The sequence below is a fragment of the Mustela nigripes genome, chromosome 5, assembly GCF_022355385.1.
Source record: "Mustela nigripes isolate SB6536 chromosome 5, MUSNIG.SB6536, whole genome shotgun sequence".
Lineage (NCBI taxonomy): Eukaryota > Metazoa > Chordata > Mammalia > Carnivora > Mustelidae > Mustela > Mustela nigripes.
Window position 1 is genome coordinate 75,439,016 of NC_081561.1, and position 16,219 is coordinate 75,455,234.

General features: G+C 39.8%; 1 protein-coding gene across 9 annotated transcripts in view; it reads left to right on the forward strand.

The window, feature by feature from the left end:
* NCOA7 (nuclear receptor coactivator 7) overlaps positions 1–11,896 on the forward strand; it is a 160,333-nt gene extending 148,437 nt beyond the window's left edge. For 8 of the 9 annotated variants that reach the window (XM_059400659.1, XM_059400657.1, XM_059400655.1 and 5 more), the window contains 5 exons: positions 1,224–1,349; positions 2,702–2,854; positions 8,824–8,919; positions 9,333–9,406; positions 9,778–11,896. In XM_059400659.1, coding sequence (XP_059256642.1) covers positions 1,224–1,349; positions 2,702–2,854; positions 8,824–8,919; positions 9,333–9,406; positions 9,778–9,913 — 585 coding nt within the window. In that variant the 3' untranslated portion in view covers positions 9,914–11,896. Of the gene's footprint in view, positions 1–1,223; positions 1,350–2,701; positions 2,855–8,823; positions 8,920–9,332; positions 9,407–9,777 lie in introns of those variants that run through there. The other variant, XM_059400662.1, reaches the window with a different exon arrangement.
* The last annotated feature ends 4,323 nt before the right edge of the window (positions 11,897–16,219 follow it).

The following is a 16,219-nucleotide window of genomic DNA, read 5'->3' on the forward strand; positions in this document are numbered from 1 at the left end:
GATTCCTCCAAGATCCGCCACTGGGTATGTTTCCAAATGCCTCCTAATTAGAAAGGATGTGCTGACATTTCAACCGAAGCAGGTATTTTATTTGTTTTGGGAGATGGATATGATGTGGCTTGTCCCTCCTCCTTGGAGTAAAAAATCCACATTTTAGTTTTTTCATTCAGCCCTGTTTGTACCTCTGTTAAATGTAGAATTCACTATAAAAATATGTGCTTTATTTAATACACTTAAAATCCTATGACTGTGACTCTTTGACAGGGTTTTAGGTAAAGCCCCATGAGAAGATAATAAAATATATTAGTTAATTTCCTTACCTGTAAATCTGGGTGGCAGGTACTTTATATCTGTCACTGTACATATTGCAAATTGAGTGGCATGTTACCTGGCAACTTTGATTAGATGTACATAAATGCCTTTTCTCTATAATGCAAAAGTCCACTGACGCTAGTACCCAGGTATTTTGATGAATTAGTCACTATATCATTTAGTGACTTCTCCAGATGTTAAGGGGGACAAAGAATAGATTTTTAAGTTGAAATTGACTTTGTTCATTCATAAGCATAGTTACAATGAAATAATAAATGTGTACAAAATCAAGTTTCTCAGTTTTGAAGGAAAGGTTATTTTGATAGTTTCTGAATTGTACATAAAGAAATGTAACCTAATTGTAACTTAGCCTAAAGCTTTGTGTTTCTTTGTATTGCTGCTTCTGGTGGATGTTACCATTTGTTATTTCTATCAGGGTTTGTGGCTTTGTGCCATAGCCTTGAGAGAAAACAGGAGTCTTGATTTTAAAAAACTATCCTTATCTCTCAATTTCCCTATCTATAAAAGATTACAGAATGATTGCTATTAGCTCCTTAACAATTCAAACTTAGATGCAGGCTAAAAGAGAGTAATTTAGGGCTTTTCAGGGGTCTAGGTCACCTGTGGAATCAGGCATAATAATTCACACTCCATGAGCACTCAGCAGTGGTAGTAAAAGTGGAAAAACCTGTGACTTGAATTTGTACGCACTTAGTGTCTCCGCTACACTGTGTTAAATTCTGCATTTGCTCAGAAATTGTAGCTGAAATTAGCCCTTTTCCAAAAGTCCCGGTTCAGTTTATGTCCTACTGCTAAAACCACCCGTTACAAGCACTTGTGTGCTTGAGGTCATTTTTAGCAGGTGAAGGAAAAGCAGCTATATCAGGTCTGGGGGTTTCTCTGCATTTCAGATCATCACCGTTGAGGAGGCCAAGCGCAGGAAGAGCACTTGCGGTTACTATGAGGATGATGAGGAGGCCGCTCTGCCGGTCCTGCAGCCCCACAGCGCACTCCTGGAGAACATGCACATAGAGCAGGTGGGCTCTCCCAGGGGACTCAGGACCCGGGGTGGGGCGGGGTGGGGCGGGGTGGGGCGGGGTGGGGGGTGTTCCTAGGCCTTAAAGAAGCATTTCCCATCCCTGCCTGCACTTGCTCTTCTCACGGTCGGGGGAGGGGGGGGGGAGAACACCAGCAGCCTAACCAATACCAGCATCTGAGAGGTTACATTAGCTCTCCCTGTCACCTCTTCGGGAGTTTGGGGACTTGGCTAGAAACTGTATCCATCTTCTAAGTCCGAATGAAAACCCATTCTTGTCTTCAATACCAATTTTTAGATTATCCTACTGTAGTACTAATGCATATCCCTAACACTTAAAAAAGGATTCAGATTTATCCTGGTGATTACTACAGAGTTCCAATAGTTTTAACTTACAGGGATCAATAAAGGTTATATAGCAAATACACTTTACTAGCTGTATGGAAACTACCAACCACTAGGAGTAATTTTTCTTTTTCTGTGATTTCCTTTGTTCACTTTATATTTTCTGAAAACCTGCAACTTTAGTTTTATGAAATACTGTAATGTGCTGTATTTGAACTGTAGTAAGGAATCTCTTGCATTTCTCCTGTTAGCTTAGAAACCTGAATTTCAGAGACCTTAAAGAATCAAGTTCAACTCCCTCAATTTGCAAATGAATCTGTGAAGGCTCAGGAAAGCCAAGAGATTTGACCAAGCAGCTACAGAAATGGGGTTCATGCTGATATTACAACTGATGTTAAGCATTCTGAAGACTTCAGTACTTCATAGCCTCCTTTGTTGGTATTTTTGAAGAGAGATGCATTATTGGTATTTATGGGAGCCAAGTTTAAGCTAAATGTTAACGTAAGTGAAAGATACAGCAAGGTGAATACAGACTACATTTGACTACTAGCACAAAACACCTGTGTTCTTTGCTCTCACTTCTGTGGGAAGCTGCACTGAGTTGTCGGTAGCAGCTCTGAGCTTATGAGCATTTAGAAAGAACAAATGGAGAACCATGAACTGTTTGGTGAAGGTCAGGTTGAAGTGTAAAAGGGAAAGCAGGTATCTAATTCCTATCAGGCTAGGTGCTGTATCTCCAGATGTATAGTTGCCTGGTGACCCCTCATTCAAGTCCCTAAGAGGGACTGTATGCTCTGACTGGCATCCCTGCCAAGGTAGCAACATCAAGGAAGAGATTTTTCCCTTCTCTTTCCTGGGGTATAGTTACAAATATTTGTCAGATTAAAAAGGAGCAACATGTGAGTAAGGGTGATTTTGAGCTTGAGCCTCAGGTACTTGCTTAGTGGTACAAGCTTATTAGATTTGTGGACAGATTGTATATTTACATCTCTGTCTTTGGATTTGCAGCTGGCCCGACGCCTTCCAGCACGGGTACAGGGGTATCCGTGGAGACTCACATACAGCACATTAGAGCATGGGACCAGTTTGAAAACTCTCTATCGGAAGTCGGCATCCCTAGACAGTCCTGTCCTGTTGGTCATCAAAGATATGGATAATCAGGTGAGGCTTGTTCATCTCACAGAAAACATTTTGTGATGAAGATGTTCAAACTTACACAATAGTAGAGAGGCTAGTGTAAGAACTTGCCATCATCCAGAGTTCATAGCTAGCAGGACTTTGCCACATACACTTCATAGGTCTTTGTTGGTTTTTCTTTGGTGAAGTATTTTTTTTTAAGATTTTATTTACTTATTTGACACAGAGGTCACAAGTAGGCAGAGAGAGAGCAAGAGAAGGTGGGGAGGCAGGCTCCCCACTGTGTACGGAGCCTGATGCAGGACTCGATCCCAGGACCCTAAGGGCATGACCTGAGCCCAATGCAGAGGCTTAATCCACTGAGCCACCCAGGCGTCCCTTGCTGAAGTATTTTAAAGTAAATCCCAATTATTATGTCATCTCACCCCAATATACTTCCAGATGTATCTATCGAAAAAAATGGAGTGTATTTCCAAATACAGTTACATAAAGGAATTCTTTTTTCCTGTGCTCGCCGTATAGTAGGAAGCAATAATGATATTCTGCAACCTAAAGCTGGAAAAGCTGGACAGAAGTCAAGTCTGGATTGGCAGATAGTGCAGAAAAAAGTTCCAGTGCCATACCAGAACTCTTTACAGGTAGCTGAACTAGTGCCCACAAACCTTGCCTGCGTGCTTGCCCAGATGGAGAGCAAGTCAGGGCTGAAGTGTGTGGCACCTGAAGGACCCAACTGTTACAAGGGATATTCTGTACCATTGCTCCTCGCCCTTTCTCTTGGTCTTGGAGGCAGTGGTGAATTCTAGATATTAGCCCCATGCACCCAGACTAGTATTCTGTCAGCATGGATGTGAGTGGAATCTGGGCGGTTTTCTTTCATATACTACCCACTCAGGTTTTTGCTCCACAAAAGGAAGACATCTTTCAAGATTTAGTCATTTCAGTTTGGTCTCTGCTATAGCAAGAAGAATTTTCTTTACATTTTTAAGATGTAGATGTCATTCTTTTCTCTTTCTGGCATTGAAGCAGGTTTTGTTCAACAGCTTTTCACTTATTCATATGTTGAGAAAATGTATGAGTGCCTGTTGTATTTGGGGCACTATGAGGCATTGCTTGCTCTGAAGCTATACGATTGTGGGCATTTTAGGGAAGTTGATATTTGCGATCATAATTTGTCTTGGGAGAAATTAGCAGAGAGATGGGGGTACTGGAGGCACTGTCTTTCTCAACTCTGATCTTTCCTGTGACTTTATTGCTGTGTTATTATAGATAAAGAATTGTGAGGAGTAGTTTACCTATTATCATTGTTGTTATTACTTCTTGATTGATGACACTTTATTTAAACATTATCCAAGTGGGTACGGTCAGGTTAAAAATTTTTAAATAATAACAACAAAGGCTTAAAATGGAATTACATAGGGATTTAGTGAAATGTTAGAGTTGTTTTATATGAGCTATGGTTAGATGGTTTTATCACATACAAACCCTCATCATAAGTACAGATTAGTTCTACTAATTTACCAAAAGATACCAAGTTTGTTGGGGAATGTGTTGGCAGCACAGAGCAGGAATGCAGCACAATTTCACCTGCACCCAAGTGACCCCCCAAGGCAAGAATGTGGCTTTGCTGTGTTTGAGAACAGGGTAGAATAACACCTGTAAATTTATCTGGGAACAAATTATGTAAAATTCTAATTTAAAAGCATTATGTATGTAGAACAGCACCAAAGGGAGCTCTGCAGAATCAATAGTCAGAGAAACAACCATAACTGGTAGAAACTATAAAAACAACAGTCACTTCAAGTCTCTAAGAAACTGCTGTGATATATCCTCAAAGAGTAGGTCCCAAGCACTTCTTACCCCCTACCCAAGACCTATGTTTCAGAGGCTAAATTCCCAGTAAGTATGGCTTGGAGGTGGAGGATTATTTTCTTCTACCCAACCTCTGTTTGTAGGGGATATGCTCTACCTTAGGCATGGTAGAATGAAGGAATATCAAAAGCCCTTGCCGAAGCTCTTAGAGCAGAAGTTCTATGACCAAGAGCTACTACCCCTGCCTGCCACCCTCCTCATAAAATAAAAGTATTCCTCTGAGGGAAGCAGCCACTATCCAGCCCCTGGCTCCCCGCTCTAGGAGAAGAGGCAGATTGTAAGACTTAGAGCTCTGCTAACCTCCTCCCATGAACACACCACGTTACAACTGTACAACAGTTTTCTCTCTGAAAAGACCTGCAGACTAACAGAACAGATGTTGTATAACATAGGACGAGGCTGGGAATGGGGTAGGGTGGGGACAAAAAAAAAAAAAGCCACATCAAGATGGGTAGGAGGGGCAGAAAAGCAGTCTTGACAGGACTCCGCGCCATCCTCCTAGTGACCCACAAGAGGGAGAGAGATCACAAAACATGCACCTCCTCTCTGAGAAGTGAGGGGTCAAGTCCCACATTAGGCATACCAGCCCATGGGACCAGTACCAGAAAGGCAAGCTCCCAGAACAACAGTCTTTGAAAACAAAGGCTAATTTTGAAAACGAGGCTGATTTTTGGGAGAGCAAGAGGGCTGTAGGAAAGGGAAAATTGCATTGTTGAAGGGCTCACACACAGACTCACTTGCTCTGAGTCTCAACACAGAGGCAATAGCTTGAGAAGCACCTGGGCTGCACGTGAGGGAGATGTGTTGACTAGTTGACTAGTTTCAGAGAGTATACCTGAGAGCAGGGGTCTGGTTTTTGTTTTTTTTACTGCAAACCTGGTGCTGATGGGTGCCATTTTTAGTGCACTCAATTTCCCTTGCTAGTACCACCAGCTCACTCCACATTCCCCTGTGGCTCCAACCCACCGGGCCAGCCATCTGTTGACCCAGCTTGGCCTCTGCCCCGCCATACCCGGCCCTCAGGCTGGCCCCAGCTCTGTGCTCATCCACCACAGCCTCTCCAGACGTAGCACACAGACTTTCCCCAGCCCTGCACTCATCGACTTGTCCCCTGTGGCTCCCACCAGACCCCTTGCACAGGCTCCCTGAGCCTGTACTTGTCTGCCACACCCCCTGGCCTGTCAGACACAGTGGCTGAACTTGCCCTGGCCTAGCCCCTGTCCACGGCATATCTTTAAAACAAAAACAAAAACAAAAACGGACATAGAGCTCTGAAGCTGTCCCCAAAGGAACGGACTTTATTTAGAAGAGTATGGACAAGTTCAAGCCAAAGAGAACCCTAGAAAATGATGACAGTTTGGGGGTAAACAATTAAGAGGAGGCTGGTAACTGCATAAAGACGACAAGCTAAACTGAGGAGCTTCTAGTTGAGCAGAGAGAACCAGGAACAGAGATCGCCAAGGAGGGCCTTCCTAGAGTTAGGAGAAACTTCATAAACTGGCCAAAGAAACTACCCCTGCAGGGAGGGCCCAATTTTAGTCAACTTAGACTGTGGAGTAACTTATACCACAAGGCACTGTGGAAAATAGAGCAATCATCAGGCAATGGATGGAGTCTGATTTATACTAACTTAATTCCAGATAAGGTACTGAAATGTTACTTTGATATTGCTCAATTACATTTTCCCATTTTTATGGTAATTTTGTTATACATATTACATTGATATATATTAAAAACCCAATGATAAATTGTGCATTAAGGAGGGCACTTGATGGAATGAACACTGAGTATTATAGGCAACTGATGAATCATTAAATTCTACCTCTGAAGCTAAGAATATGCTATATGTTAATTAAATTGAATTCAAATAAATTTTAAAAAATAAAAAGATTACTACTTCATGTAATGGTTTTCCACTAAAGAAGCTGAGAGAGAAGAGGAGAGCAAATACACATTTGTAGGTTTTATTATATGAACCTTTTTTTGTTTTGTTTTGGTTTTACCACTTCTGGCTGTCTCAACTTTTTTTTCCTCCATGGATTCCTTTGTTCTGTTTTTGTTAATATATTAAATTTTTGATGGTATAGACTCAACAATATCATTATATACATACCATAAAATTTCTTTCAAGATAAATGAATAGGGTGCCTGGGTGGCTCAGTGGGTTAAGCTGCTGCCTTCGGCTCAGGTCATGATCCCAGGGTCCTGGGATCGAGTCCCACATTGGGCTCTCTGCTCAGCGGGGAGTCTGCTTTCCTCTCTCTCTCTCTGCCTACCTCTCTGTCTACTTGTGATCTCTCTCTGTCAAATAAATAAATTAAATCTTTAAAAAAAAAAAAAAAGATAAATGAATAGAGGAGAAAGTGGACATTTTCTTACATAACCACAATGCTGTGTACCTAAGAAAATTAACAGTAATTCCTTAGTATCATCCAGCCCCTAATCCTTAAATAGATTTCCACGATTGCTAAGAAGGTTTTTTAGTTAAGAAAGAATATATTTAGAATCATGAGAGGGTGAAAGTAAGGTAGCTTTTCCTTTTCATTCCAGGAAAGGACCCACTTCTGTCTGCCTATGGCCATTGCCCTTCTGTCCTGTTTTAAGCACATGCTTTTTAAAGTAGATGCCTGTCTCAGTTGTATTTTAGTTTTTTTACTGAAAGATCACCAGGAGAAGGAAATGGATTTTTGATGTTTTTGTTAGTGTTTTGTTTTTATTTGTTCTTAGCAGCTGTAGAGAAGGGTTTAGTAGCAGGAAGTATGAAGAACTTAGTTAGAAAGAGTTTAGAAACTTTTCCCCTACCTAATTTTTAGTATTTCAAGTTGCCAGAAACTAAGTGTAACTGGTGAAGAAGAGAGAGATTCTACCATGGTGATAATCCAATTAAAATAATTTTCAAAAGGGGCGCCTGGGTGGCCCAGTGGGTTAAGCCTCTGCCTTTGGCTCAGGTCATGATCCCAGGGTCTTGGGATCAAGCCTTGAATAGGGCTCTCTGCTCGGCATGGAGCCTGCTTCCCCCTCTTTCTCTGCCTGCCTCTCTGCCTACTTGTGACCTCTGTCTGTTAAATAAATAAATCTTTTAAAAAAATAAAATAATTTTCAAAAGCTACGACATGTTTCAGATAACCTCCATTTAAGGCAGTGTTTCTCCAGTGGGTTTCTGAAGTAGGAGGTGTATGGGAATCACTTAGGGATGTTTTCAAAATATATATGTTCACTCTTGCCAGTCTTACCCTTTGCAAGCACTGGTCAGGATCTGAGCAGGAAGACAGGAAACAAGGACAGTGAGAAAAACAAAACAAAACAAAACAAAAAGCAGAAAAATTACTGGTTCAAATACAACTAAATCATCCTGAAAGTCCATAGTCTTATGGCATTTTTATTTTTTCTTAAAAGCCATCTTAAGCCAAGAGATGTTAGATCAGTCATGTTAAGACACAATCCTTTTTTTTTTTTTAAGATTTTATTTATTTATTTGACAGAGATCACAAATAGGCAGAGAGGCAGGCAGAGAGAGAGAGAGAGGATAGCAGGCTCCCCACTGAGCAGAGAGCCCAATGTGGGGCTTGATCCCAGGACCCTGAGATCATGACCTGAGCTGAAGGGAGAGGCTTAACCCACTGATCCACCCAGGCGCCCCAAGGACACAATCTTAATAAGCATATTGCCAACTCATTTTTATAAATTGAAAGAAAAATGTATTTTCTCTGGGGAAATGACTGGCCATGAATGCACTTATAAAACACACAGGACACATGATTTTGTTCTTTCAACCACTCACTTCTGTGTGCAAGGTATATCTTACTGTTTAATGTTCCTAGTATGTCATCTGTATTCACAAGAGGAAATCTGACCCCATAGGGATCTTCAGAAATGTTTTAAAATTGGAACAATTGCTGGCCTTTGACAAATACATTCTCTGAGCCACTTGAGTTCCAATTAGGAATAAGGATATTTTATTTGTTTGTTGGTTGTCTTTTTAACTTAAGAGCTCTAATTTAGTAATGGTCTTTGCTGAAAGAGGTTTAATGATAACTCAGAACAGGATTGTGTTGGAGTATTTCAGAAAGCCATTCTTTGGGAGGTTTGGTTTGAAAAAAGATGTTTCTGTTTTCTTTTGACAGATTTTTGGAGCATATGCAACTCATCCTTTCAAGTTCAGTGACCACTATTATGGCACAGGCGAAACGTTTCTGTACACATTTAGCCCCAATTTCAAGGTACCTAAATGGGAGGAATACCCACTGTTATGTTGTCAGGATCATGGGGGGGGTTGGAGTTGGGGGACGGCACTGGAGCAGCAGCTGTCACACTACCTTATCTGGACGCACGCAAGGCTGGATCTGTTCTTCATGGCTATAGCACACGGACTGCTTTGAGGGTCCCTCCCTGGGCCTTGCAAACTGCTCTTTCACGTGCTCTGGGATCTAGGGAGGGATGATAGCAAGTCAGAGCCAACATGTGCTTGAAGAGGTCTTTCCTACTTTACAACTCCTTTGAAGATCTGGCAATCTGGAGCTTCCTCAGTCAAGGGCTAGTTTCCTTCCACACAGACGTACTATCCCAGTAATTCCCTCTTCCCTGATTCTCCAGATTGAAATGTCTGTTCTCTGTCTTGTGTTTGTATCCTTAGGTCTTTAAGTGGAGTGGAGAAAACTCATACTTTATCAATGGAGACATAAGCTCTTTGGAACTTGGTGGTGGAGGGTAAGGTTTTTGTTATTGTTATTAATTCACTGCCTGACCTGTGAGAGTTTGTTTTAACCGGGGTAACCAATACCTTGTGTCAGGTGATTTCAGTTAGGCCATCTCCTTCATTAGGACAGTGGCCCAATGCATGAACCTCAGAGTCAAAGATAAAATGATTTATTTATGTGTCTAAATGAGGGACTGTTATCAGTTGTCTTTTAGGAAAGATGGGTCATTTAAATGTAATAAAGGAAACATATTGTTTTCCAAGCAGTTTAGGGTTTTGTCTGTTGGTAGCATAAAGGAAACAAGTTGGGGGGAGGAAGGGCAGAAAGTGTGTCACGTGAGACTGAAGTGTTTTCACCTTTTGGTATTTGTGATTATTTCAGCGGACGGTTTGGTTTATGGCTAGATGCTGACTTATACCATGGACGGAGCAACTCTTGCAGCACTTTCAATAATGATATCCTTTCCAAAAAGGAAGACTTCATAGTTCAGGACCTTGAGGTATGGACATTCGAGTGAAACTCACTCAGACTGCCTTAAAATACCACATGATAAAGATCGGGTTCCATCAGCCCTCCTAAAGCTGGCTGGAAGACAGGCCCTGGCCCTCACGGCCACGTCCATACTGCTTTCTTTCTGTCCTCGTCTTGGAGCATGGCCACACCGCAGAGGGATTCTCAAAGGGACATGTGGAAGGCAGACAACGAAGAAAGAGAGTTGAAGTCCGGGTTGTTGAAAGACTTTGTACTCCCATTTCCTTCACATCCATACAGCGAGGAATCAGAATATTTATAGATGTATGAGTTGAATGCAATTTTTATTTTTGGTAACTGTGAAAAAAAAAGATACTGTGGAAATACATACATGCCTTGTGTATTTATCAACATAATTTTCATTACCAAAATGTACAGCATACTATTGTTTGCCATGGAAAAGATTAGTCTCATTTAGAAAAATTGAAAGTGCTTGGCACTTAAAGGGAATATATGATTTTTTTAAAAATTGTCTTATTTATTATTTCTAGTATATTGTCGAAATGTGTTGGCAGTTTTTTCTTTTAATGTGCAAATCTTGGAATAAAGAAATGTATACATTTTGTGCTATGTTTTGGCAACAAACCCATTTGATTTATATAGTTTTATATTGAATTTTTTTTTTTTTTGCCCTGATTGTTTAGGGTGATAGGTCTTAAGCAGCATATGTATATGCATAATTCTGAAATTTAAAAACTCATTACCAATGTTTATATTGATTTGACTATTATAGGCCAGCCTTCCATTTAGTCATTAAAAAGGTACATTTTTACTTACTCTGATCATAATTGTGTGAAGAAGCAGCAGCAGCAGCAGCCATTTCTCACAGTCATAAGTTGGTATTTACAGAAATGGGTACCTTTCTGAATCTAGACTTAGAACAATCCCTGCTTTTGAAAAGAAAATGTTTTGTTTCCTACAAGATCATGTGTATTGATAACAAAAACTTTATTTTCGTAGTGTGTTGTGCATAATTTCCCCCAGCTTCTTAAATTAATGAATATGCCTCTGTTTTAAAAGAAACTGAATGTTTTAATTTCTGCATATTTTATATCAAATGAAAAATGTCAAATTAGCCCAATTGTCTTGGTTTCTAGACTCATTTGAGAAAAAGCAATGCAAAGAAGTACATTCATACCAAAATTGGAATTTAAAAAACCCTATTTTTTAACAACCCATTTTCATATCATAAAATACTCTTTGTTAAAAATTATTTTAAAAACCTTGTTAAAAATTAAACAATATTATCGATTGCCAAACTTTTATGAAAGCCAAAGACTGCTAATGGAAAAAGTTTTCAAATAATAGCCAAAGCTGAGAAGTAGTCTGTCATAAATTATATTTCCAGTGATCTCTGAAAGGAAAAATTAAAAACAAGTAGCATTTATATATCTGCATTTAAAAAAAATAAAACCATCTTTATAGAATGTTAGCCTTAAGCTGGCAGAAAATTTCCTTTAAATTTTTCTCTTATGTTTGGATATTTATGAAAGAGAACAAATTACCAAGTGGCCTCCTGTCAGATCAGCAACTCATTCACCCTACTCACATTCCATGCAAGTTTAAATGAATTCTGTTAAATCTTAAATATGTTATCTGGGTGTGCTTTCACCCAAGTTCTCCTATTGAGAACTCTGGATTAACAACATATTGACAGTTTAACCTTAATCTGCTTGTTAAATGATGTGTTGGTGTGAGGTATCAGGAATGTCTCATGATGATCAAGGTTAGCATTTATGCCATTTGCAACCATAGGCTATTAACGAACAAAATGGTCATTTTGCATATAGTCCACTCCTACCTAGTTTAGTCCATGATACTATACTTGTGAGAGCATATCCAGATGCTGTGTTCTCTATTTAAAGCAGTATTGTCCAATCAGAAATGTGTGGCCCTTCATTTATGGATATTGAGTATATGTAATGCAGTGCTAGCCCAGTATTTTCAATAAAGGAATTTATGCATCCAGTGTGATTTCTTTCCCGAGGATTAATTCAACAGGTATTTATTGGATGCTAGAGGTTCTCCATGTGTGAGAGGATGATGAAATATCCAAAATTAAACAAGGTCCAGTGCTCATGTTTTTATTGCTGCCTTGGAAAGCCCCTTTTTGTTCCCATTAGCCTCCCTCTTGTTCTCTAATCAGTTCATTAAAACTCCTGTTAGCTCTTGAGCCAGTTTCTCTGTTCTTAATCCTTCTAGATGTTCTTTGAATAGTGACCCTCTCTTTTTAACATCTCTTTTGATCTACTTCCTAGTATCCATGAAGGATCTTATCCTCTCATTAGTTTTTCTGATCCCAGGCATCCTGTCTTCTAGCCCTAAAGACGAAGACCTCAGTCTTCACTGCTTCTCAATTCCTCAGTTTATGAGTCTACATTAAAACACTAGAGTGGGAGGGGGCAACCTAATGGCTCACTAGACTCTGTTGAAAATGATTTAGATATATCCCCATGCTATGAGTCACCAGGGACATCCTGATGAGCATGAGAAGTATTATTGCCCTTCATTTGATGTTCTTTTCTTTAATTACTTATAAACTTCTAAAGGCATGTGAAACAAGACTAGTAAAAGGAGGAAACCCTAACCTCAGAGCATCACATCCTCTCCTCCTACCTCCTTGCCTGTGACTGTTATCCACAGTGATCCCCTAACAGAAGTGTCTTTACTAAGAAAATTAGGCTTTCCAATTCACTCCAAAAACTAAAATTCACTCCGATTCACTGCTTGCCTATTTCAAATCTAGTGATTCAGAATAAAAAGTAGATAGGGCCTCCTTGGTGTGGTCAGTCAAACCACCAAAATGGTGTTCCTTGATAGAATCTCTTTGAGGACCTATTGTTTATTTTTCTAGGTCAGTGCTGCTCCATGGAACATTCTATGATGATGGAAATTTCCATGACTTTTTCACTATCCCTTATACTAGCTATTAGCTACCATACTAGTGTTGAACACTTGAAATGTGACTTGAGTGACTGCCGACCTGAAATTTTAATTTTCATTTAAATTTAGCCAAATGCAGCCAGCCCCTGCCATCGTGAACAGCCCAGCTCTAGATCAAGATTTGGCACAGCCAAATCGTTCTTCCATCAGCTATAAACTCATGCTATTATTCCTCCACCAGAAGAGAACGTTGAGTTCTGAGTACTTTTATTTATCTCTGCCATTATCCACACAACGTGGCACCACCTAAAGTAACAGTGTGTGTCTTAACTGTTTTAGGTAAGTGACCAGAGGACTGAGTTGTCTGAATCTTTACAAGCTGAAAAGTTGAATCTCTACAGGATTATTGATCTCCATTATTAACCAAAGATAAGGAAAACCTCTTCCAGGCCTTGGTTCAAATTAGGATTTTCTGCCTTGGCCATTAGCATGTGTTTTGTTCCTGCACTGGACATTCTGCTGCTCATGGTAGCCCTGTAGGATGCCACATCCCTCATCAGACATCCATCCAAAATGCATAATGAACCACAGGAAGGAAAAACAATTTATTGCTTACACAGAACTGTATATCCAGATTCTGAATCATCAAAGAATAATGAACCACCAAGAATGCCCCAAATAGTTATACTTGGTGACCAATCTTCTTTACTAAGCTTGTCAACTGGGATGCCCACTAGCTACGCGCACACTGAGAGGACCTGCTTGCATATGGACAAAGTTTTCAATATCAACCTGTTAGAATGAAGGATGATCAAAAAGCACTGAAGACCCCTGGATAATCTTAGTGTCCTATGTACACATCAACAAGGGCCCATCATTTGATCAACCACTTCACCTCTAGGGTTACAAAAAGTAACTGATTTAGCTTCTTAACCTAACCCTTGAGGAAAACATTAAACAGGAAACACCAACAAGAACCACACTCATGTTCAATAAACTTGGATGATAAGGCATGTTTTCTCATGTCTCCACAGCTAAAAAAAAAAAACCCTCCTTACCTTGACATACTCTGGAAACACTGGAATTCAGCGGAACAATTCAGCTTTGAATCCCTACAACAATCCTTCTTGATTTCATCTCACTCGTGAGCTGATGGGTCAATGATATTTTTACCTAACAGCTGACTGAGATCAGCTTTTTCATCTTTCAAGACTCGAGTTAATAGTAAGAATCTTTCTTCAAAGACATGCTGTGTTGAGGTGTTGTGTCAACCTTGGGAGTTGTTAAAAGGCCCCATTATTACTTCATACTCAATAAGGCCTAGTCGTGTTCTCTTGCAGCATCTTGTTTCCCTATTAGGTTCTCCAAAGGGTCAGAAAAGTGGATAGGTTTGACCCGGAGTCCATGAAGAAGAGTTGGGGGCATGTAGCATGGGTCATATCATCAGATTACCCAGGTAGAACTCAGAGCTTCTAAACATTTCAAAAGGCAGCTGGCATAGTGCCCAAGGCGTGAACATTCTGGGTTTGAATCTTTGCTTTAGAGCTTACTATGTGAACTTGGTTAAGTAATGTAACTTCCATGTGCTTCACTTTCCTTATCTACTAAGTGAGAATAATAATAATGACCACCCAGGATTGTATGATGATTAGAGCACTTACAGGAGTGCTGAGCATGAAGTAAGCACTACTAAACAAGAAAGGAATTCCTCCCCTTCAAATGGAGAAAACTAATAATGTGAGAGTTGCAAAGGAAACTTCATTTTCTAAGACAGCAACTCATTTAGTTATAAAAACTATTTTCAGACACACTGCAATAGTTCCCATTTCCTCTTTAGATATTTTTACTAAGGATTTGTTTCCTTTCTTAATTACAAAAATAATACATGTTGATGGTAACATTTTCAGTAATTCAGTAATTCAGCAATTTCAGCAATTCAGTAAAAGGCAAACATTTTCCTCCCTATATTCTCAGATAACAACCATCAAACTTCCCTGGGTTTCCTTCTAGAGCATTTCTATACACATATACTTATTTATAAATTCTTAATATGAATAGAAGCATACTGTATATACCATTCTTTAGTTGTCTTTTTAACAATATACTGTGGACAATATTTTTTTTAAAGATTTTATTTATTTATTTGACAGACAGAGATCACATATAGGCAGAGAGGCAGGCAGAGAGAGAGAGAGAGGAGGAAGCAGGCTCCCTGTAGAGCACAGAGCCCAATGTAGGGCTCGATCCCAGGACCCTGGGATCATGACCTGAGCCGAAGGCAGAGGCTTTAACCCACTGAGCCACCCAGGCGCCCCTGGACAACATTTTATAACAGTATATTCAGATTTATCTCATTCTTCATTGCATGGGTCTATCATTGTTAAATGGTTCTTCATTAATAGAACTTCTTTTGGCTATTAAAAAGTTCTGAGTAACATCCCTGTATATAGAACTTGGTGCATTTATGAATGATATATTTTTGAGATAATTTTTAGCAATGAGTCAGAGTTACATACATTCTATTTAAAAGGATACTAATTATTCCTGTATAGAAGTTATGCTAACTTGGTTACACCAACTGTGTATGAGTATGCCAGTTCCCTCATATCCTGACCAACACTAGTTAGAGATTATGGCCATCTCTTTTTAATCTTTGCTAAAAGGGTATCTTTTTTTCATTTTCATTTTTAAGCATCAATGATGTTGAAAACTTCCCACAGATTGGCTATTTTTGTGTCTTTCTTCCTGAATGTTCTATCCAAGTCCTTCGTATTTTTTTCTATTTTCATCATCTTACTTATTTTTTATAGTACATAATTAGTTTTTGATATAATGTTCAATGATTCATTAGTTCGGTATATCACCCAGTGCTCATCATATTATGTGCCCTCTTTAATGTCCCTCAACCAATTACCCCATCCCCCCCCACCTGCCTTTTTGCAACCCTCAGTTTGTTTCCCAGAGTCAAGAGTCTCATATGGTTTGTCTCCCTCTCTGATTTCTTCCCATTCAGTTCCCCCCCCCCACACACACACACACTTACTGTCCTCTGCACTATTCCTTACGCTAGTGAAATCATGTGATACTTGCATTTCCCTGATTGGCTTATTTCACTTAGCGTTATAGCCTCCAGTTCCATCCATGTCCATACAAATCACCTTATGGGTTTGTAAGCATTCTTTGTATATGCAGCCACAAACTTGCAAGTATGGTTCTTAAGGTTGTGGTGTAGAAAGGAATGGTCCTTCCTCTAGCTGCTCAAGTTCTTCCTCTGGCTGCTCAAGTCTTAGGGGAATAAATGAAGGATGACTGGAGAAGAGATTTCGGGGATGTGGTGGTGGTGGTGGCATGTGTAGCCGACCTTGGAGAAAGAATGCCTTCATTTTCAGATCTCTCAGTTATTGGCATT